This window comes from Amblyraja radiata, chromosome 13 (genome assembly GCF_010909765.2).
Source record: "Amblyraja radiata isolate CabotCenter1 chromosome 13, sAmbRad1.1.pri, whole genome shotgun sequence".
In the NCBI taxonomy this organism is placed as follows: Eukaryota; Metazoa; Chordata; class Chondrichthyes; order Rajiformes; family Rajidae; genus Amblyraja; species Amblyraja radiata.
In genome coordinates this window covers 49,442,829-49,467,604 of record NC_045968.1, presented here as the reverse complement: position 1 = coordinate 49,467,604, position 24,776 = coordinate 49,442,829, and the positions used below count along the sequence as shown (strand labels likewise).

Below are 24,776 nucleotides of genomic sequence, written 5' to 3'. Positions count from 1 at the left end.
CTGGCTGAACAAATTTTAATCTTGTGATGTGGACTCGATAAGAAGATTGGAATGGTTGCACTTCTGCCCTGTGGACACTTCCAGCATCTCCTCTTGTTGGCTTTGAGATTTTCAGGCTTTTCATTACCTTGAGTGCTCCAGCCTGCTCCTGATTACTTTCCATCTCCATTGTGGCCTCTGGAGCAGGTTCGAATGGTGGCTGTAGGAGATTCATATCATACCTCCTTCATGCTGTTCTGTTTTCCTCCTTCTCCTCGTCCTCATCCTGGTGTCTCATGCAATACAATATCAATATAACAACCTTGATGTGTCTGCCTTTATCTCTGCCCTTCGCCCCAAAGTACAAAATACCTTTGACGGAAGGTAAGGACATCGAGGACAGACACATGTGGATTGAATACACAAACAAGGGTTTACTCCTTTCCTTGTTGGAGAAAATGCTACCTCTTAAACATTTATTTCTGCAATTCAAGGTCTAATGATATGTAATAAGCCCATTGCTGTATATGAAGGAGGCATTTGGACCAGTGAGAACAGATGGCCCAGAGCTGTCTTATGTGAGATCAGACAGCTGCCTAAGCTGCAGTACAAACTTCAACACCATTTCCAATTAAACAAAAACAATTTAACCAACTGTGCATGTTAATATTTATTTCTCCCTCGTGCGGCTCACAGTGCATTCCACATCAGAGTCTCAGCGGCATGCAGCGCAAAACGTACATTATTTCCATTCCTTAACATACTCCACAAATCAATGCTGTTGATTGAAGGCAATGTAATATTAAGATGAATACATTTTCTTTTGAGGGTAGCTTCTCAATTTTATTTCATATAATTTACGATACCAAGATATCTTCTGTTGGCATAAAGCCAGGATGAAGCCTCGGTTAATGAGAATGGCAATTAAGATTCTGAGCCATATTTGACTAGATGATTGATTGAAAGATTCAACATGGAAACAAGCCCTTCAGCCCACTGGGACCATACGTGGGAATAGAGTGCCAGCCAGCTCAACCTCTCCATATAGCTTAGACACTTGAGTCCTGGCAACATCCTTGTAAATTTTCTCTACACCCTTTCCAACTTAACAGCTGTCCTATAACATGGTGAACGCAACACTCTCTATACGGTCTCACTGACGTCTTATGTAACTGCAACATGACCTCCTAACTTTGATACAATACCCTGGCTGATGAAGGCCAATATGCCAAAAGCCTTTTGGACCACCCCATCTACCTGTGACGCCACCTTTTAAGGAACTATGTACCTGCACTCCTTTTGGAGATGTACACATTCTTTATGGAACGGGGGTTCCCCTCTTCCATCATAGATGAGGGTCTCACTAGGGTCTCCTCGATATCCCGCAGCACCACTCTTGCCTTCACCCCAGTCATAACAGGGGCAGAGTCCACCTTGTCCTCATCTTCCACACCATCAGTCGTCGCATAAAGCTCTGACATTTTCACCTCCTCAAACAGGATCCCACCACTAGCCACATCTTCCCATCTCTACCCATTTCTGCTCAGTCCGTTCCCTCCACAACTCCCTGATCAACTCGTCCCTTCCCACCCAAACCACCTCCTCCACAGGTACTTTCCACAGCAACTGCAGGAGATGCAACACCAGTCCCTATACCTCCCACCTCGACTCCGTCCAAGGACCCCGATAATGTTTGCAGGTGAGGCAGAGGTTTACTTGCACCTCCTCCAACCTCATCTATTGTATCCGCTGTCCAAGGTACGGGTTCCTATATATCAGCGATCGTTTCGCTGAACACCTCTGCTCAGTCCATCTAATCCTACCTGATCTCCCGGTTGCTAAACACTTTAACTCCCCCTTCCATTCCCACACTGACCTTTCTGTCTTGGGCCTCCTCCATTGTCAGAGTGAGGTCCAGCGCAAATTGGAGGAACAGCAACTCATATTTTGCTTGGGCAGCTTACACCTCAACGGTATGAACAATGACTTCAAGTAACCCTTGCTTTCCATCTCTCTCCATCCCTCCCTCCCACTTCCTGGTTCTCTGACCAGTCTTACCGTCTCCAACTACATTTTATCTCTGTTTGCTTTGTTGTTACCTTTTCCCAGCTAACAATGATCTAATCTACATATTCCATGTTCTCTATTCCCTTTGTCCTGCTTTCACACCTTACACTTCCTTATCTATGTATCTCACTCTCCCGACATCAGTCTGAAGAAGGGCCTCGACCCAAAACATCACCCATTCCTTCTCTCCAATAGATGCTGCCTGTCCCGCTGAGTTACTCCAGCATTTTGTATCTATCTACCTGCACTCCTTGATCCTTCTGCCCGACAACATTTCTCAGAATCCTACCATTCACTGGGTAGGTCCTGCCCATGTTAGACTTTCCAAAATACATTGCCTCACATTTCTGCATCAAGCATTCCTCAGCCCACCTGCCCAACTGATCAAGATCCTGCTGCAACTACTGACATAGAATAATTGCTTCTGGAGAGAAGGAATGGGTGATGTTTCGGGTCGAAACGTCACCCATTCCTTCTCTCCAGAGATGCTGCCTGTCCCGCTGAGTTGCTCCAGTAGTTCGTGTCTATCTTCGGTTTAAACCAGCATCAGCAGTTCCTTCCTACACAAGAGTAATTACTACACTGATCTGTGTAATGTAAACATCTAGAGCAACTGCCATTTAATTATTAATCACAAGTAACCAACAAAGATAAAGTTCACCTAAAAAAGTGGATGTTCAGACAGTTGCAAACTTTAAACATTCATATAATTGGAGGAAGCAAAGTATTTTAAAACCATCATTCTTCTGGCAGTGTGTGGTATGGACCACTAACTCACTGGAAAACAATGGAATATAAAAACACACAGTGTGATTCTCAGCTTAAATACAAGCAGAATTCAACTTCTCATCGGGAATGTGACATTGATATAAAAGAAATTCCAAAATATTTTTCAAGTGAATTATCTGAAAAGAGAGGGGAGGTCGGCTTTTAAAGTAAATAAGATAAAGTGATTTGCCAAATGATTGATGTAAGAGTGCTACACTGCAAGAGGTAAAATAGATTACCCATTTACTAAATTGGCCAGGACCAACAATTACCAGCAATGACATAACATAAATGATTAAAATATCGACTTGCACTTTGTTTTAATTCATAAAGTAAATCCAGAAGCGCCAAGTTTCAGCTCCATCTTCCTGAACTCTGCCATCTTAAGTGCTAACTGATTCATAATATTCCACATAAATCATAATAGTTAAAAAGCAGAGCTTGAGTTTATGTGCTTTATCTAATCATGCAATGTCCAGCCATTACAGGGGCAGCGTTAATGCAATTGTCAAACTTAATGAAGAGAGGTGGCTGCAAAACAGTGTGTAAACTTTATGACTGCTGTTTTCCTGTAAGAGGTTTCTATTTTCTGTACCTTTAATGAGGACAATTTTGATCCATGATAATTTATTTATGAATACACAGCCTGCACTTTGCAGGCAAGAATTATTGATAATTCTGTTCCATTGATCATTAGTTTCCTTTCTTGTCAATTCAGGAACATCACTGGTTTGCTTTGAAGCGTAAAGACAGAAACGCACATTTCCAAATTCAAACCATTTACAATGTACAAATATAAACCACTAAAACGTCCACACACATACTTTTAAATGTTAAATGGGATTTGTCGGAATATTGTGAGCAATTTTGGACACCATATCTGAGGAAGGATCTGCTGGCTCTGGAGAGGGTCCAGGGGAGGTTTACAAGAATGATCCCAGGAATGAGTAGGTTAACCTATGATGAGCGTTTGTTAACCTATGATGAGCGTTTGTCAGCACTGGGCCTGTACTCGCTGGAGTTTAGATGAATGAGGAGGGACTTCATTGAAAATACAGAATAGTGAAAGGCTTGGATAGAGTTGATGTGGAGGGGACATTTCCACTAGTGGGTGAGTCTCTAGGACTAGAGGTCATAGCCTCAGAATTAAAGGACGTTCCTTTAGGAAGGAGATGAGATGGAATTTTTTTTAGTCAGAGGGTGGTGAATCTGTGGAATTCTTTGCCACAGAAGGCTGTGGAGGCCAGATCAGTGGATAGTTTTAAGGCAAAGATAGATAGATTCTTGATTAGTACAGGTGTCAGAGGTTATGTGGAGAAGGCAGGAGAATGGGGTTAGGAGGGAAAGTTGAATGGCAGAGTAGACTAAATGGGCCGAATGGCCAAATTCTACTCCTATCACTTATGACATTCAATGAATGATCTACAAAGTTGGAATGAATGTGTTGGAAACAGTGTTACCACAGACAAAAATTCCAAGCACTAATAGTAAATAAACATTGTCCTATTTGATTGTGGTGTAGATGTGCTATAGGAGACAGACAACATCTGATAAAAACTAGATCATTCCAAATTCATTTATATTAATATAAATAAGGGGTGGGCCATTTAGAAAGGAGATGAGGAAAAACTTTTTCACCGAAAGAGTTGCGAATCTGTGGAATTCTCTGCCTCAGAAGGCAGTGGAGGCCGATTCTCTGGATGCTTTCAAGAGAGAGTTAGATAGGGCTCTTAAAGATAGCGGAGTCAAGGGATATGGGGAGAAGGCAGGAACGGGGTACTGATTGTGGATGATCAGCCATGATCACATTGAATGGTGGTGCTGGCTCGATGGGCCGAATGGCCCACTCATGCACCTATTGTCTATTGTTCTTTTGATTTACTGAAGAATACCAACATTAACGCAAATGAAAGTAAAATAGAGATTTGTTCTTGTATTAATTGATCCAAACGACTCACCCTCTGGCCTGTATTGCGCTACAATGGTCACTGCTTGGCCAGCATTTTTCAGTGCTGCTGCTGCCTGTTCATGGGTGGCACTCCGCAGGTCAATACCATTCACCTGGATGACAGATCAAAGACAGTCTATAATTTGAAGTAAACACCAATAAGGTTCTCTGTATTCCCTTGACCCTTCAAGTTTCAGGAAGCTTCTTATTTTTAATTAAAACTTCTAGAAAATATCTGTCTTCATTACATCATTCAACTTAAAATGAGAAAAACATCTCACACATGACTAAAACTTCATACTCTCAATTTACTTTAATTCACTGTCTCATAGAAGGTACCGATACAAGGGACAATGGAGGAGGACTGGCCAAATGTTGTGCCTTCCACCACAGTGATGAACACTGTGGTGGATGCTTGTGTTAAATGTTTTTATTGTGTATTGTGTGTTCTTTTTTATTGTACCACTGCTGGCAAATTCATTTCACTTGCACTTATGTGCAAGTGACAAATAACACTTGATTGATTGATTGATTGAAGTAGAGTGGTAAAGAAAGCATATGCTATGCTTGCTTTCATAGGTCGGGGCATTTGAGTATAAAGCCCCTGTCCCACTTAGGAAACCTGAACGGAAACCTCTGGAGACCTTGCGCCCCACCCAAGGTTTCCGTGAGGTTCCCGGAGGTTTTTGTCACTCTCTCTAATGATCGAAAGTGGTTTCTGCGTAGTCAAGCTTCTTCTATGTTCCAGCGATTATTTCAAAAAATTCAAAACAGTCCTCAACTAAATATAGGTATTTTAAAATCGGAAACCTGAACGGAAACCTTGGGTGGGGCGCAAGGTCTCCAGATGTTTCTGTTCAGGTTTCCTTAGTGGGACAGGGGCTTTAGACTCAGGAAGTCCTGATGCAACTGTATTGGTCTTTGGTAGACATAAAATGCTGGAGTAACTCAGTGGGACAGGCAGCATCTCTGGAGAGAAGAAATGGGTGACATTTCGGGTCGAGACCCATCTTCAGACTATAGGTCTTTGGTTAGGCGGAATTTGCAGTATTGTGTGCAGTTCTGGTCGCCCCATTACCAAAAGGACGTGGAGGTTTTAGATAGGGTGCGGAGGAAGTTTACCAGAATTAGGGGGTTTTAGGGATTAGGGGGCATTAGCCTCAGGGAGAGGTTAGACAGACTTGGATTGTTTTCCCTGGAACACTGGAGGGTGTGGGGAGATCTGACTGGAGTATATAAAATTATGAGAGGCATAGATAGGGTGGACAGTCAGAATGCTTTCCAGAGATGGAAATATCAAATACTGGAGGGCATAGGTTTAAGGTGAGAGGGACAAAGTTTAAAATGTTCAGGGCAAGTTTTTGTTTTTACACTCAGAGGGTGCGAGTGCCTGGAACATGCTGCCTGGGGTGGTGGTTAAGCAGATATGTTAGTGGCATTTAAAATACTTTTGGATAGGCAAATGGATATGCAGGGAATGGAGGGATATGGGTTATGTCAGAGGTAGATAAATGATAGTCTTGGCATCTTGTTCGACACAGACATTGCAGGCCGAAGGACCTGTTCTTGTGCTGTACTATTCTATGTGAGTACAAAGGGGAGAAAAGAAAACACAATCTTGAAATCAGAAAAATTATCTATAGGGGGAGCTGCTGACTCAGAACATCAACACGAGCACACTCTTATGAAATACTGCTTGCAAACTAATATGAACCTTCAATGTTGAGTGTTAAAACCTGGGATAGATCAATGACTCCAACAAGGATTATTGAGCTGTGCTGGAGGAAAGATCTGGAATTTGTAGGTGGGGAAATGGGAGAAAAGAAACATAGAAACATAGACAAGAGGTGCAGGAGTAGGCCATTCGGCCCTTCGAGCCTGCACCGCCATTCAATGTGTTCATGGCTGATCATCCAACTCAGTATCCTGTACCTGCCTTCTCTCCATACCCCCTGATCCCTTTAGCCACAATGGCCACATCTAACTCCCTCTTAAATATAGCCCATGAACTGGCCTCAACTACATTCTATGGCAGAGAATTCCAGAGATTCACCATTCTCTGTGTGAAAAGTGTTTTTCTCATCTCGGTCCTAAAAGATTTTCCCCTTATCCTTAAACTGTGACCCCTTGTTCTGGATTTCCCCAACATCGGGAACAATCTTCCTGCATCTAGCCTGTCCAACCCCTTAAGAATTTTGTAAGTTTCTATAAGATCCCCCCTCAATCTTCTAAATTCCAGCGAGTACAAGCCGAGTCTGACCAGTCTTTCTTCATATGAAAGTCCTGACATCCCAGGAATCAGTCTGGTGAACCTTCTTTGTACTCCCTCTATGGTAAGAATGTCTTTCCTCAGATTAGGAGACCAAAACTGTACGCAATACTCCAGGTGTGGTCTCACCAAGACCCTGTACAACTGCAGTAGAACCTCCCTGCTCCTATACTCAAATCCTTTTGCTATGAATATAGTGGATGAAAAATATTTTGTGACCACATTTGTTCAATTTTGATATCTCACCTGACACTGAAAATGATCTACAAACCATCTTCAAATATGACTCAGCAAATAAACAAAAATAAATGCCTGAACACCAGAAAGGAGAGACTGGAATCATAACCATTGTGTATAGAATTATAGAATTAGAATCAAGAACCAAGGACTGAAATAATGAGAAAGGGGAAAGTGTGTTTAAGTGTGTTAAGGATTGATGACAGCTACTTAATACTAAATTGAGTGATCAGTGGAATAAACGTTTCACATCCTCAGACAAATCCCACTGCACCGGTTTACTCCTTGCTTTAGTTAGTTTATTATTCATCATTGAAATCCTGTTCCAAATTCCAAGTTCCAAATCCTGTTATTACACTAAATTAAGAAATGTTGTGGTTAAATGCATGTTTTTTTTTTAACAAGAGGCTAGTCCTGTAATAACCTATCAGTACTTACTGTGCATCCTATTTTTGTTCTGGTCACAAATTTGTTACATTTGCATATTTTATTTGTTTAATTGGTAGCTTTATATCCCATTTGCTGCCAACCCATGACATTAATCTACTGGGGCCCATTTCACTGCATCAACAAAGCTTTGATTTGGAAATCATAATGTAAAAAAAGATTGATGACAGCCACTTAATACTAAATTGAGTGATCAATAGAATTTTTTTTTCACATCCTCAGACAAATCCCAGTGCACAGTGCATGCACAGAATAATTGTGTGATGTTCTTGTTTAATATGCAGAATTCTCCAAAAACATAACAGAATTCTCATAAAGGTTTCTTGCATTTAATTACATTTTAATAACCATGTGAATGCAAATACTTTATTGCTGATTAACTTTAAAAAAGTGAATTATGAAAATTTAAATATGAGAGCTTGTGGAGAATGGTAACTCCAAAAATGTCTGAGAATTCCAAGAAAAACAATTACAATCAAGGATAAAATTAAGGAGGCAATTTCAAAACACAAGGCTCTTTACCGAAATGATTCTGTCTCCTTTTCTTAGTTCACCGCTCAGGTCAGCTGGGCCTCCTGCCAATATGAAGGAAATGAAGATTCCTTCTCCATCTTCACCACCAACAATGTTGAAGCCTAGTCCTGTTGATCCTCGATGCAAAACCACTTTTCTAGGTTCCCTACAAAGAGAAAAGATAAGCAGAGTTTTCAAACAATCTTCTAATTAATATAACAGATTCACACTCCAGCAAAGTGTTCCACTAAGATTAGGAAAATCCGTATTGGGAGAAATCTGCCAGATAAAGAAGATTAATGGCTACGGCGATTGTTTTACCTCTGCAGAAACAGATACAATTATATATGGTGTCAAAGTTCATTTCAACAGAGTAATTCATTAGTCCACTTGTACATGGTTCTTGGAGCGAGAATATAGTGAGAACAGAAGGAATTGAAGGAAAAAAGCCTGATGTTGTTTCCTCTTCAAAATAGCATATTTTCAAGTCAATTTGATAAACTAAGAATTTGTTTTTCAGATTTTTACAACTAAAAATCCTCTGCTTTTATCCTCTGCTTTTATCTAGCTGAATTTATCTAGATAAATATCTAGCTGATCCTCTGCTTTTATGTAGCTAAATGACAATTAACTATAAATGACAATGAGAAAAACATGGAGATGTGCAAATCCAAAATAAACTGTGTTCCCCTTTCCACAGATGCTGCCTGACCTGCTGAGTGTTTCCAACATATCCTGTTTGATTTTCTTATTTAATAATTGCATTTGTAAGAGGAATACCAATGAAATTAAAGTAAAAAGGGTTGCTGGAAAAATACATCTTTAATTATTGATTCACTGTTGGTCAACCTGGGGGAAAAGAAAAATCACATGCATAACAAAATCTGCTTTGATCTGTCCGTAAAGGCAATGTTGTAATTGGAAGTTATCAAATAGTTTCATTCACAGATAACGGCTACTGAGAAAGGCAAATAGTGCTGTAGACACATGTTATTAGACAGAGTCAAAATTCCAGCTGTTGGCAGCGGCTATCACAACTTGAAGGAGTCCAGAGGGAATATAAACCGGTGAATCATTCATATCTTGACTATACTTTGGTGCTACATATCAGGAGTTCCAGATATAAGTACATCTTGTACTAATCTATTCTCCATTCTTCTGATCTTGGTAGGATTCATTCACATAAAATGCAGGATCTAACATTTGGAAAAGAGGTACCACGTACAAACATCTGCCATTTTGGCAAATGGAAAGACACCAGAAAAACAAGACAATTCAATCCACAAAAGTCAGATGGGCCTGTACCTCATTAAGTATCACTTTGTGTACAATACAAATTTCTCACGTTTCTAACTCTTGTACCTCAAATAATCAAATTTAATATCAATGAACTATCATATTTTTAGTTTACAATTATTCTCAGCTTTTACAGGGACAGTTCATTGCTTTTCTTGGGAATAAAATAAAGATACACTTGAATAAAATAACATATCAAAGCCTACTAAGTTGATTGAACATTCTGAAGGATGACATAATGTCCAAAATAAAATTAACTGCAGCAAAATTCAAGCTTTTAATTGGTATGAATTCTTTGCATATGCTTCAAAAAAGAGAGGAATAGTGTCACCAATTACTGAACCAAAAGATGGCAGAGTCAAATGCATGGGCTTTCTGTGATACCCATCATTAGCCTCAACAGAGGAGCTCAATTTGAGTGGCAGTCTCCAAAATAACAGTATGCATTATAGGGTAAACCATAATAAGCCTGTTATGAACTCGTTTTTCCAAAAGGCAATGATTGTTGCTGCACAATGCCCTCTCTCGCATTTCTGCTTAAGGCTGTTGTTAAGGCTAATCGACATCAGGGGGCAGCAAATCTCAGCCCATATTAATCAAGAACATCTTTTAAAAAGGTTAACAGTATTTTTACGAGAGCTCTCCAGAAATGGATAACTCCTGTGATTTCTGTTGCATTTTTCAAAGAGGTTTATGACTTCAAATTCCTTCTCTAAATCGCTGCACTTTTACCTATCTCAACTCTTGCCCCATCGTTCTCCTCACCCCTTTCTACCAGCTATCTTCCTTCTTCTGCGGAATGGTGCATTTCACTCCAGAGCTGTTGCCTGTTCAGCTGAGCACCATCAACAGTTGTTTTTTTGTCCAAAATTCCATCACCTACCGTCCCTTGTGTCTCCATTAAACAGATAAATGTCATGCCATTTTTTTAAATGGCATTAATATAAATTGTAAATAGTCAGGACCCAGCTGATCTCATGGACATTTGTGGCCCTCCACCAGTAACAGACTTCTAATCTGAAAGCAACTCACTCTGAAGAAGGGTTTCGGCCCGAAACGTTGCCCATTTCCTTCGCTCCATAGATGCTGCTGCATCCGCTGAGTTTCTCCAGCTTTTTTGTGTACCTTCACTTAATTCCACATTGTTTTCTTGTTCTTTAACCAACCCACCATTCACATTTTTATGAGAGCAGCAAGCAATCAAATGGTCATTAGCATGGTCCTGGGATTAGGTCTTAGCTTTGGGCCCAGTCACCGCACAAACTGCTCTGCTTTCAGGTAGTTATGGCAGTGCTGTCTCCAAAGCAATTAGACCCTGTGCTGTAGACTGTGAGAGACTAGCCCAGGTTGCCAGGAGCAGACTGGATGAAGATCAATCTGATGAGTCAATTAGCTCAACGTTAAACAGAAACGGAGAATAAATCTTTGTTGAACATTAAATAATTTTTCAAACAGGTTTTGAACAAATTGAACAGAGGGTGAGAAAGAAAGAGAATAAGGAGCTCTATCGGGTTAAAAAAAAATTGCCTTCTGACTTAAGACCTCCTTTAGCCACTGGACCCACACTCTCAATTAATGGCTGGTCTTCAACAGATTGTTTATGTATTCAGTTAACATCTAAATTACAATTTATACTAATTTGCTAAAGCAAATTACCGGAGTGATTTGACCTATTATTTGACCTAATGATATTTGCCATTGCATGAATGTGCAACAAAGATTAATGGATTGATCCTTCCATAACTGTTTGTGTGTAATGACGCAAACCTGTTCTGCCACATTCGTCGGCAGCTTTCCCAAAGCTCTCATGAGGTTGTTGCAGAGGTAAATGATCAATCATGGTCTTTTTGAATGGAAGAGTAGGCTCGAGAGGACAAATTGTCTACTGATATTTCTCATGTTCTTTCATCCTAACTGCTGTTTGCTAGGTCAATATGGGAGACAGGTTATTTGAAGATTAGTAGGCAATATTGAATTCAATATTCATATAGCCTTTCTCAATCCGAAAGGCTATATGAACACAAAGTACATGTAGAAAGCTAGGAACAATGTTGAGCCATTTAATGACCTTAAAGCAGCCAGTGCAGGAACTGAGGCATCATTTTCTAAAGATAGTCACATTAAATTGCTGCCTTCTCAGCTAGGAAATGTGGATTGAGAACTTGTGTAATTGAGAGGGGTACAATAAACAAAAAATAACAGTGTGGTTATTGTCGTAATTAAATTAATTTTGCAAAAGTCAATTTGAAAACTTCAAACAACTCCAGTTATGTTTAAAGGAAGGTAGACACAAAATGTTGGAGTAACTCAGCGGGACAGGCAACATCTCTGGAGAGAAGGAATGGGTGACGTTTCGGGTCGAGACCCTTCTTCAGACTGATGTCAGGGGAATGGGCGGGACAAAGATAGAATATAGTCGGAAACAGTAAGACTGGTGGGAGAACAGGGAAGGGGGAGGGGATAGAGAGGGAAAGCAAGGGCTATCTGAAGTTAGAGAAGTCGATGTTCATACCGCTGGGATGTAAGCTACCCAAGCGAAATATGAGGTGCTGTTCCTCTAATTTGCGCTGGGCCTCACTCTGACGATGGAGGCGGCTCAGTACAGAAAGGACAGATTGGGAATGGGAGGGGGAGTTGAGGTGCTGAGTTGAAGTTGAACCGGGAGATCAGGTAGATCATCCCAAGAGCTATAGCGGCTCTGAACCGGCCCTAATGAGTGCCCCCCCACCCACCCCCTTTGGACAGTCTCCCTCAGATGGTCACGTCAATCAATTCAGCTTGTTTATTTATGTATTGTATTTATTTACCTTTCCTGGACATCAGTGGAGCTGCACACTAAATCTCGTTGCACTGACGTGCAATGACAATAAAAGATATATTATTATTATTATTATTAGGTAGGTTAAGACAGACTGAGCGGAGGTGTTCAGCGAAACGATCGCCGAGCCTGCGCTTGGGTCTCACCGATGTAAAGAAGTTGACACCTGGAACAGCGGATACAGTAGATGAGGTTGGAAGAGGTGCAAGTGAACCTCTGCCTCACCTGGAAAGACTGTTTGGGTCCTTGGATAGAGTCGAGGGGGAGGTAAAGGGACAGGTGTTGCATCTCGTTATGTTTTGCGTATTTGGAAATTATTTCATATTATATACAAACCCTTAATTATGTACCACACGCATGCAGATCCAAAGCCCGCAAGTGATAAGAGCAAATAATTAGAGTCCAAGATGATCAAAGAAAAAAATGAACATTTCAAGAAGGGTACCCAGACAAGCATTGAGTTTGTGATTCTGGCATTCTGGCAACCGAGTTTAGGTGTCCCCAAGCTAAAGTCCATTCAACAGCAATAAATATGAACATTATTTAAATAAACAAGTATTTTATATAGGATGTTCAAGAAGGAACTGCAGATGCTGGAAAATCGAAGGTAGGCAAAAGTGCTGGAGAAACTCAGCGGGTGCGGCAGCATCTATGGAGCGAAGGAAATAGGCAACCCGACATGCATTCTGTGGCTGATTAAATTCAGAGGATGTCAATTGTATTTCTCTATTTCAACACTCCCACAAAGATGTGCCACCTTAATAAAACACTGCAAATTCATCATCATGTGTATACGGAGGAAATGTTGCAAAAAATGTTTACCATTTACCAAAGAATGGTTTTATTCATGAAAAAAATTAATATCTTACTTGAAAACTCTATTCTATAACAGGTGCATCATCTGTTCAGCCTTCAGACAAGGATAGTCTAGGAGCTTTACCCAGTAAAACCATTTCCCCCTGTGACATTGAGCTGCATTTGCCCAAGGCCGCAGATGTTGTGGGGTTAAAGGTTCATCAGTGTGCATCTGCAAAGAGTTGAGCCCATACCTGATTAACAAGAAAACGACTCAAAATAAAACAGGTTAGCATTACAAATTTGTAATGCCTTCACAGGATTTACTAATAGGCTTTACAGCTAAATAGCAGACAAAAAACCCAAAATATTAAATCAATAGTAACCCCTATATACACTCATCTCCAAGTTTATCCTTCACCAAATTACCCAGTATTTCCTCTAACCCAACAAAGGCCAGCATTCATCCACCATATGCTTTCTACTAAGTACAAAATGCAGATTCAGTGGAATAATCAGTACTCTTATTGATATTTTATTTGTGCATAGCCAGTCAAATAGCGATAGATATGAACAACTGAATATACAATGCACATGAGCTTCACTGAAAAACGGCAGGCTGCCAAATATGGGAGCCAAATTCTGGACATTTTACTTGTAATGTTACATAAATCACATGTGCACAGCTTATGCGGCATGAACTGTAGTACCACGCCCTGCACAATGTGTGCTGGTATTAACATTTATTTTGCACTTATTTCTACATTTACAAGGAGTAGTTAAATATTTTGCCTCACAGTTACTTGAATAATCTTTGCATACTACAGATGTCAGCATACAGGTCACAGTTACAAGGACAAATGTCTTAACAAATTGACCCGAGTGACTGCAAATAACACATGCTGTGGAGCCTAAAGGGAATGTGCCATAGCTGTCAATGCATGCATCAACTCCCCTGGGATGAGCAATTTACTCAGTCAATGAGGAATATTTGATCTGTTTTTTTTGCAACAAAATCCATTTCATATAACACAAGATCTTTTTGAACAATGTGGTAAACTCCTCCTGTTTAATAATACGCTAAACAAGAGGCTACTCAACCACGGAGCATTTGTGCTAATTTTGTACAATCACACTTATTCATGTTCATTTGGGTTAGACATTAGTGGTGGAGCACTGCAACTGATGGCACACTCTGGAGGTTTGAGAAGCTGGAATCCCAATACTGCCCTAAATTGGTATCGGCAAATCAATAAGATTAAGACGTTTTGTTTGAGAAGGAACTGCAGATGATGGAAAATCGAAGGTACACAAAAATGCTGGAGAAACTCAGCGGGTGCAGCAGCATCTATGGAGCGAAGGAAATAGGCAACGTTTCGGGACGAAACCCTTCTTCAGACTGATGGGGGAGGCAGGGAGAAGAAAGGAAAAAGGAGGAGGAGGAGCCTGAGGGCTGAGGGAGAGCTAGGAAGGGGAGGAGACAGCAAGGGCTAACAGAATTGTGAGAATTCAATGTTCATGCCACCAGGATGCAGACTCCCCAATGAAGTGCTGTTCCTCCAATTTCCGGTGTTGCTCACTCTGGCCGTGGAGGAGGCCCAGGACAGAGAGGTCGGATACAGAACGGGAGGGAGAGTTGAAGTGCTGAGCCACCGGGAGATCAGGTTGGTTAATGCGGACCGAACGGAGGTGTTCGGCGAAACTATCAGCTGACATCTATAGCAGCGGATGCAATAGACGAGGTTGGAGGAGATGCAGGCGAACCTCTGTCGCACATGGAACGACTGCTTGGGTCATTGAATGGAGTCGAGGGGGGAGGTAAAGCGGCAAGTGTAGCATCTCTTGCGGTTGCAAGGGAAAGTGCCTGGGGAGGGGATGGTGCGGGAGGGAAGGGAGATGTGGCGAGTGGTGGGGTCACGTTGGAGGTGGCGAAACTGACGGAGGACTATTTGTTGTATGTGACGGCTAGTGGGGTGAAAGGTGAGGACCAGGGGGACTCTGCCCTTGTTGCGAGTGGGGGGATGGGGAGAGAGAGCAGTGTTATGGGTAAGATTAAGACTCCCAGTCCTGTAAAACCCAATTTGTTACAGCAACCAAATTATTGAGGGCACTTTTTGAGGTTAAAAGTAGATTTAGAAAGTTGTAGGAAAATAAACAAGAAATAAACTTGCCATTTTCTATTTATCAAACAGAGACAATGATTTACTGGAATGTAATTCCCAGGATTATGATTGAAGGATAATAAATGAGAAGCAATGGTACACCAATTGATAGCAACTGTTTTTATGATGGCTCTATCTTTAAAGCGCACTAAATCTAATCTTCTGCATTTTCCATCAAGTAGATTGCACAATCTGAATTATTCCCAAAGCTTTATAGTTCATGTCCGCATTAAAAATAAAATAAACAAGAATGCAAAAAAAGTATAATCCTGGTCGGGGTTAATCCTGAATTACACAGCAAAATAAAGAGTTATATATTTTTACTGGGAAAATGAATTAACCGATTTATGGATATGTTTTGTTACAAAGATCAATACATTACAGGCCTGGTGTTCCAAACACACACTTTTGCACAAACACTCTCTGATTTGCAATACACAAACGTTTTATTTCTGAATATGGTACTCATGATTCATATGCACCCATGCGACATACCCTATGCATAACAAACATTTGACAGAAGTTTCTTGACATCTTTCTATTCGTCAAAGGATTTCGGCTTCAAAAGATGGTAAAATGATTGTTGGTTACAACCAATGGTGCAAAGAACCATCTTGCACCTCAACATATTTGGAAAAACTGACCCCAAGATTGTTAAAGAATTAGTTTCAATCCTGATACAGTGTTCTATCTATGGACTTTGCAGGCCTCCGTGCCCATCGTAAAGATGTGGTTGGAGGTACAAGAGACTGCATATGCCGAATATTCAGCGAAATAAGGGGGGAACATGTGGTGGAACTCAGTGGGTCAGGCAGCATCTGTGGAGGGGAATAACAGTCAAAGTTTCAGGTCGAGATCTTTGATCATTCCAGATGAAGGGTCTCGACCCAAAATGTGGACTATTTCCCTCCAGAGATGCTGCCTGACCCACTGAGTTCCTCCAGCTGTTCTCCCTTTTCTGCTACAAAAATGTGGGCCGGTATTTTAATTGGCAGCTGTAAATTGTCCCAAACATGAAGTGGGAAAATCTGAGGAGTGTTGACAGGAATGTTGGAAATATAAAATGGGATTATTCTTAAAATGGTATAAACAGGGCTTGAGAGTGGATTCAGACTCTGCAAAATCCTGAAATAAAAGTTGGTAATATGTTCAGAGCAATGGCATAGTGAAGTCTAATGATGTAACTGTGGGGTGATACATTATGGAAAAAATAATAATGGCAAAACATGAACAAAAATGGATCATCATGGAAGAGTTCTTGGTGTGCAAGTCCAAGGATCCATGATGGTGGCAGTGGTGAAGGTCATATTTACTAGAGCGCAGAATACACAAAGGTTACGGTACAACTTCTTAAAACATTGGTGCGCCACAACAGGAGTACTATGTACTATTCTGATTTCCGCACCAGGGAAAGGACATGATCGCACCTGTGTGTGGGTAGCCTATTGATCAGGATGCTGCCTGGGATGGAGTGTTTCAGTCCTTAGGAGAAACTGATTCTTACAAAATTCTTAAGGGGTTGGACAGGCTAGATGCAGGAAGATTACTCCCGATGTTGGGGAAGTCCAGGACAAGGGGTCACAGCTTAAGGATAAGGGGGAAATCCTTTAAAACCGAGATGAGAAGAACTTTTTTCACACAGAGAGTGGTGAATCTCTGGAACTCTCTGCCACAGAGGGTAGTCGAGGCCAGTTCATTGGCTATATTTAAGAGGGAGTTAGATGTGGCCCTTGTGGCTAAGGGGATCAGAGGGTATGGAGAGAAGGCAGGTACGGGATACTGAGTTGGATGATCAGCCATGATCATATTGAATGGCGGTGCAGGCTCGAAGGGCCGAATGGCCTACTCCTGCACCTAATTTCTATGTTTCTATGTTTCTATGATTCAGCTGGTTTTGTATTCCTTGGAGCAGAAATGGCTGAAGGGGAACCTAAAGCCGAGACATAGTTAGTTGGAAGCTTCTCCTCATTGCAGAGATGTCTAAAATTAGAAGTCATGCATTTAGGTTCAGTGATAAAATACTTAGTGGGGATCTGAGTAAGAACTTTTTCTCCCAGAAGGTGGTAGGAATCTGGAACACACTGCCTATAGGTGGTGAAGGCAGGTACTCTTAGATCATTCAGATAGCAAGTATCAACCAGATGAATGCATGAATCATTTCTAATTTCTCATAACATCAAAGGCAGAAATCAAGATCACAGGTAGATGGGGTTGACATTTACATGTAAACATGAAAGTAGTTTCTTACTCACTGAGACAGTTCGGCTCTTTCTATAAACATCAACCCTTAGTGAACTACTTCCAAATGCAACACTTTCCTGATCTGAAAATATATCTTAGTTCCTTCAAAGCTGCTGGGTCAAAGTTTTGGAATCTCACTCCCAGCACAAGGACATATCTTGGAATACAATCTTCTTTAGGACAATAACTCCATACCATGGCAAATTCAACCACATCTCATCAATAAATTTATAAAATTCCCACTTTGGCCCTTGGGTCCAATTCAGTTCATCTGCTCAAATGCAGCCTAGTCAGTCAATGTTTCATGTGGTTCCTCCAAGTTCTATCTTAGAAACATTAGTTAATTGCTATTTTTCTTATGAACCGAGTCAAATATTTAAAGCTGGCAAAATCCCAGATAGGTACATGGATAGGAAAGGTTTCGAGTGATATGGACCAAATGCAGGCGAATGCTCTTAGCGTAGACGGGCCACTTTGGTTAGCATGGACGAGTCGGGCCGAAGGGCCTGTTTCCGTGCTGCATTACTCCATGTCTCTAAAATCTATTGACAGCTTACTGCTGTTTAACAAGCCTCTGCTACATGGTTTTCCAAATTACTCTTCTGTTTTCCAAGGAAAAGGGGACTATGTTTTTATGAAGGAGAGGAAATCAAAATAAATGCAAGCATTGTGTAGGAAGGAACTGCAGATGCTGGTTTAAATCGAAGGTAGACACAAAATCTTGGAGTAACTCAGCGGGACAGGCAGCATCTCTGAAGAGATGTTTCGGATAGAGACCCCTCTTCAGACTGATGCTACCAGATTGTACCAATTCAGATTGTACCAATGCTCCTGATTAAGGTTACTGTGGCATTTATCAGATATGAGGGCTCTTGTGAGCAGGGCTTGCCATCAGGGAAAAAACATCTGAGAGCAGACCAAATTGTAAAACATCTACCATTGCCTCAAAGTATAAATGATAATCCAAAACTTGTCTTCTATTCCTCACTTCTGTAATATATTCTTTAGCAGCTATGCATTGGCTAAAATGGACACTGTGAACATTACATAGAATACCAAAATTAATCTATTTATGAATGTGGAAAATATTATTTATCTTGCTGAGATATTTACAGAAAAATTGACATGGCATATTGCTTTCCATGGAATTTGCACTAATTTCCCCTTGGAATTTTTACTAGTCACATTCATTCTATACATAATCAACCAAAGCACCTTCTCTTCCAGTTGTTTTGAACCAAAATTTCACAAACACCACAATTAAATCAAGACAGAGCAAATAGGCTTCACTTTCAGTAAATCGAAGACTACCTGCCTAAATACTAATCACATTCATCACAAGAACCACACAGAACCCCCGCCATCGTAATTCACAATTGTGTACACAGAGAGCTCAAAGGAACACTTTGTTTTATTCATAAAGATAATCTTTCCCTATTGAAAAACAGATTACCTGACTGCCTCACAGATGCAGTGCTCTTGCAACAAGATAAATACAGTCTTGCATTTCTGTGGAACATTTCATTTCTCTATCTAAAGCACTTTTGCAGCGACTGCAGTGCTTTTAAAGTGTATTCACTGTAATGTAGGAAACAGAACTATCTATTTGTGCTCTACATGCTGCCACAAACAACATGATAATCAGTTGATATGTTGTCTTTTCACGATATTGAGCAGAGATATTAACCAGGATACCATGGACAATTCCTCCTTCGTCCCCTTCTAACGAAGGAGGAATTACGAAGGAGCAATACTGCCACAAAATTATCAAAGTCAACTTGAGAAAGGAAAATGGATCTCAGTTTAATATCTCATGAAAATAAACAATTCTGGCAGTGTAGTATTTTCTTGGAACTGTACAGGAAAATGTGAAATCTCAAATCTCTGGCATGAGATTTTTACTCGCAACCTTCTGACTCAAAGGCACGAGTTGACAATTGAGGCATAGTTGACTGATTTTTGGGCATGTTACAGTTTGTATATTCTTTAATGAGCTGCAATCAAATTACATACTGAATAAACTATGAGCAGATCGAATCTCGAAAATATTCCAACATCACAATGACGTGGCTCAACACTTTATTACCAGTAAACCATGGAAGAAGTGGCACTTCGTCAAGCAACAATTTTATTTTGCATTCCTTCAGTTGAAGCTTGCTACTCTAGCAGGTAAAATTAAATGAGTTATATCCAAAGATGCCATGTTATATCCCAGCTAGGCAATAAATGTTTGATGACTCTCCATGTTGGGTGCAAGGGAAATATGTTTCACTTGCCATAAGGTTAGCACTTACAACTTAGAATCTCCAAAAAGCCTGCTGGAGCAGTCAGTGCAACATAACCTTCACAAAAGAGAAAACCTTTCAGATCCATTCAGAAGATCAAATTGTTACTTAGAGCCCAGACCTTAATTACTCCATTGCCATGAGAGAGCTGTTACCACAAACATTTGATAATATGGTGCTGTCATTGAGTATATTTTTCATTGCAGCCTTCAGAAATCCAATGTTAGTAGACAATGGAATAGGCTGAAGGACATTTTTCGATTGTGCGTGGAAAAATGGAAAGCATTACTATTACCACAATAAATTGGCTATTCTTGCATTCAAACAATGGGCAGCTTTGCACTTAAACCAAGATGACAAAGGCGCCAAAAGGGCAGAATATTTCTGGAGGGTATTCCTATCTCAAGATATGGTTGAAAAAATCCAATTTATGTTCCATTACGAAAATTCTTCTCTTTTATTTTTATATTACATGAATATGGCCATTTTATACGACCATTGGTTTTCCAATATACTGGTTTCCAGACAACATTACGCACAAGTAGACAATAGCGGTGATAATCAGTTCAATGTCACTGCTTTCTCTGAAAAGGCCCTTTTTACTTGATGCAGGAGAGAAAGAAGTGGCTAAAGGGGCTGTCCCACTGCGGCGACCTAATCCGTGAGTTCAGAAGAGTTTGCCCTCGACTCATACTCGCAGCATGGTCGACACGAGGTCCTAGGAGGTCTTTGTAACTCTCCTTCATGCTCGAGAGTAGTCCCCGCGTACTCGAGGCCTCAGCTAGGTCGCGCCGTATTTTTCAACATGCTAAAAAATGCCCGCGAGTAAAAAAAGGTTGCTATGGAAAAAATCTATATATTTTTTACTCGTGGGTTTAGTCGAACTAGGTTGTAGTAGGTCGGCATGTTATTCGTAGGTAATCGAGGGTAATCGAAGGTAGTCGTAGGGAGGTCGAAGGAGATCGAAGGAGGTCGTCTTCACTCTCCACTATTCGGTGTCCAACTTTCCCGAAGCTAGTCGAAGCTGGTTGAAGCTAGTCTTCTACATATTCGAAGGAGGTCTTCAACATGACACTTTTTCAAACTCTCCTAAACTCGCCAATTAGGTCGCCACAGTGGGACAGCCCCTTTATTCCAGGACCTAGTACCTGATGCAGAACATGAAGTTCTACAAGGAAAAAACACTTTTCCTGAATCTGGCAGATGAGAAGCCAACTGCCAAACCTAACATGGACTATGGATATTTTGAAAATTCAAAAAGATATAAAAACACTAAAATCCAATTATTTATATATATATATATATATAATTAAAGTTCAGACTGGTTAAAAAGACGGAAGAAACTGCACATAATCAGTAATTAAAAAATATTGTAAATTGGTTTATTTTTTTTACCTCCAAGCCATTCCTTTCCATTCAAAAGGATAGAGTTGCTGTTCCTGGCCTCATCTGGTCTAAAATGCCAGAGGTTCAATTGGCAGATGCTTTATGTGGATTTCAATGCCAGAGAGTAATCGGAGAATCACCAGGGAAGAGCAGTCATGTAAGATCAGATAGCAGAGATAACAACTGTTTGCACGGGAATCCTGACCTTGAGGCACTTGTGCTGAGAAATGTTTGAAAGTTTCAAATTAAAAACAAGTAAATGAATCGTAATGAAGGCGTATAGTATGCTTGCCTTCATTTGACAGAGTACTGAGTATAAGGGTCAGGAAGTCATGTTACAATTTGATAGGATTTTAGTTGGGCTGCCTTTGAATATTGCGTGCCGTTCTGGTTGCCTCATTACAGGAAGGATGTTTAATTTAGTTTAGAGATACAGCGCGGGAACAGGCCCTTCGGCCTACCGAGTCCACGCCGACCAGTCATCGCCAAACACTATCCTACACACACTAGGGACAATTTACAATTTTACCAAACCAATTAACCTACAAACCTGTACGTCTTTGGAGTGCGTGAGGAAACCGAAGATCCCGAAGAAAGCCCACGTAGTCATGGGGAGAACGTACAAACTCCGCACAGACAGCACCCATAGTCAGGTTCGAACACGGGTCTCTGGCGCTGTAAGGCAGCAAATCTACCATTGCGCTCACCATGCCGGATGTGCAGGCTTTGAAGTGGCTCCAGGAGGTGGATTAGCAGAATGCTGCCTGGTTTAGAGGGTATTTAGCTATTAGGAAAGTTGGACAAACTTGGAATGTTTTCTGCCAACAGTTGATGGATGACCTGATAGAAGTATATAAAATTATAAGGCATAGTTAAGGCAGACAGTCAGAATATTATTGCCAGGATGGAAAAATAAAATACTAGCAGGCACAGCTTTAAAGTTAGAAGGGCAAAGTTTAAAGAAGATGCGTGGGGAAAATTCTTTGCAGAGAGAATAGTGGGTGCCTGGAACAAACTGCCAAGGAAGCAGATATGATGGTTGCATTTAAGAGGCTTTTAGATATGCACATGCATATACAGGGAGTGGAGGGTATTCAAAATTCAACATACAGTGTTTCAAAATACTATATGTTTAATGTAATTTGAAGTTGATGCTACTTTATTGTATTTGCATCTTCCAATCTTTATTAAGCTCCCCACTATTTTCAATTAATTTCAAAGTTTAGATTGGAGAATTCTCCAGTTTGAATGGCTGCTCATCAAGCTTCACCGAACACATTCCCCACTGAGGGGCCAAATATAAACTGACAAAGGGAAAGAGGAAATCCGCAAATGAAAGATATCTTCGAGGTTATTAGCAAGTACTATCCTTTGCTGGTGATTGAAAATAACCATGATGATTTTGAGATCTAAAATAAAAATAGGATAAAGAGACAAAGGAAATTGGACGTATCTATTTTTGAGGAAGTTGCAGTGGCTCAACTGAAGTTTTCAAGATTCCTAATCTAATGATAAAACTGGCCAAAATGTACATTCTAAAGCATACTGCAAATACCATAGAATGCCAAATAATAAGATTTGTGAGTGTTGGCCCAAGGGTGTAATTGTTTATTCATAGGAGTAATGCGTAATGAGAAACTGAGTGGTTGAGATTAATATCACCATAAGTTATACAAAAGTCATGCCGAGCTGTTTAGTGTCCAGTTTTGGATATAACCCAATTCTTGTATTGATAACTCTGACGTCTTCCCTTTTCGAAGGTTACAGCCCCAGAGACGGCCACGTATTTAGGGAGTAGACAGATAATGTCACCCTTCCTCAGGCTGATTGGAGTTGGGGGGAGGGTGTGTGGGGGGGAGGAGGGGTGTGGAGAAAGCTGGAAAAGAGATGTGGGACAGGGTAAAGCTTGGCAAATGATAGACAGATACAAATAAGGGAGAGAGTGGTTGGCAGATGGGTGAAGTAAGTGACAAAGGCTAGAGGTGAAAAGGAGATAAAAGGGTGTTGGAATAGGAGATAAGGGGAGGTTGAAATGTAAAGCCAGTTGGAGGGATAGAGGTGGCAGGGGACATGGGTCTCAGGGACAGGAGATGAGCTGATGGAGGAGGGTAAGGGGCAATGTGGGTGGGAATTGGTGGGGTAAATGGGTGTGCACTGGCTTGGGGAGGGCTTAAGAAAGAGAGAGAGGGGGGGGGGGGGGTATTACTTGAAACCAGAGTATTCAATGTTCATACTGTCAGGTTGTAATCTACCCAAATGGCAAATGAGTGCTGTTCCTCAGGTTTGTGTGTGGCCTCACTTTGGCAATGGAGGTGGCCAAGGGAAGAAAGGGAGTGGGAATGGGAGTGGCAAGGTGAGAGAAAATGTTTAGTAACCGGCTGTACTGTACAAAGCTCATCACCTACCACATGCTAGGCTTTATCACGTCACCACCTCTTTTCCAGCTTTCTCCTCTCCCTGCTCCAATCAGTCTGAAGAAGGGTCCCGATCTGAAACGCCACCTGTCCATTCCCTCCACAGAATCTTCCTGAGCTGCTGAGTTCCTCCAGAACATTGGGTTTTGCTCGCAATTACATTTTCTGCAGTTTCATACGTGGCCTATGTTCTGACAATCCAGCTAGTTCTATTCCCCAGCCATCTTCCACTCAGACCCCATGCAACAAGGACCATTTCTTCCTTGTAGTAAATGCAAAAACAATATTTTATAGTGCTAAATTAAGCAAGCTCATGACCAATGAAGACACAGAGACTACAGGTGATGGAATCGATATGGTTCGATTTAAACCAGCATCTACAGTTCTTTCCTACATAGAAAATCAATTATTGTTGGTTTAATTAAACGGCAACCTCCACACCTCGGGGATTCTCACCTTATCTATTAATTCACTAGATAAGTAATCCATTAACACAATCCAGAAACAATTTAAAATCATGCCACAGAAATTTTAAATTCAATTATTTCAATAAATGCACTAAAAAGCTATTTATCATTAATGACAGATCATGAATTTGAATTGATGCAAAAATCCATTGCGTTAATGAATATCCTTCAAAAGGGAATCTGCCAGACCTATCTGGTTAGGCTTATATTTCAACAGTCAGCAGTTTTATTTTTTAATCATCCTCTGAAATAAACAAGGCCACATCGCTGAAAACAATATAAACATAATAGGATTAAAATCATGCAGATATGCAACATTCAAGTAATAGCTACTGAATCTCAAAACAACAAGGCATGTTCATGCCAGTCAATTCTGTAAAGTCTTCTTGAACAACAACTGGCCATTGGGGCAACGGTCTCTCAGTCAAGTCAAGCAAAAGTTCAACTTAGCCCTGGGTACAAATCACAACTTCCAATGTTCCAGATTCCTGCATCAGCAACCGTGCATGTCCAAGCCTACTACAGGTAGGCTTGGACATGCACATTCCTGGTGGCGGCGCGACTCGTTGCAGCGGCTCCTACAGCCTGTCTGTCTTTTTTATTTTTTGTCTAGTTAAATGTAGTGTTTGGTGTTTTTTTTAAATACTGGTTTTTAAATGTGTATATGTGGGGGGCGGGGGGGGG

General features: G+C 40.8%; 1 protein-coding gene across 18 annotated transcripts in view; it reads right to left on the bottom strand.

Annotated features, from left to right (window-relative positions):
* The window catches only part of dlg1 (discs large MAGUK scaffold protein 1), a 356,942-nt gene that overhangs the window by 63,888 nt on the left and 268,278 nt on the right, over nucleotides 1–24,776 (bottom strand). For all 18 annotated transcript variants that reach the window (XM_033032030.1, XM_033032037.1, XM_033032028.1 and 15 more), the window contains 2 exons: nucleotides 8,238–8,394; nucleotides 4,773–4,875 (listed from right to left, as the gene is read on the bottom strand). In XM_033032030.1, coding sequence (XP_032887921.1) covers nucleotides 4,773–4,875; nucleotides 8,238–8,394 — 260 coding nt within the window. The remainder of the gene's footprint in view (nucleotides 1–4,772; nucleotides 4,876–8,237; nucleotides 8,395–24,776) is intronic.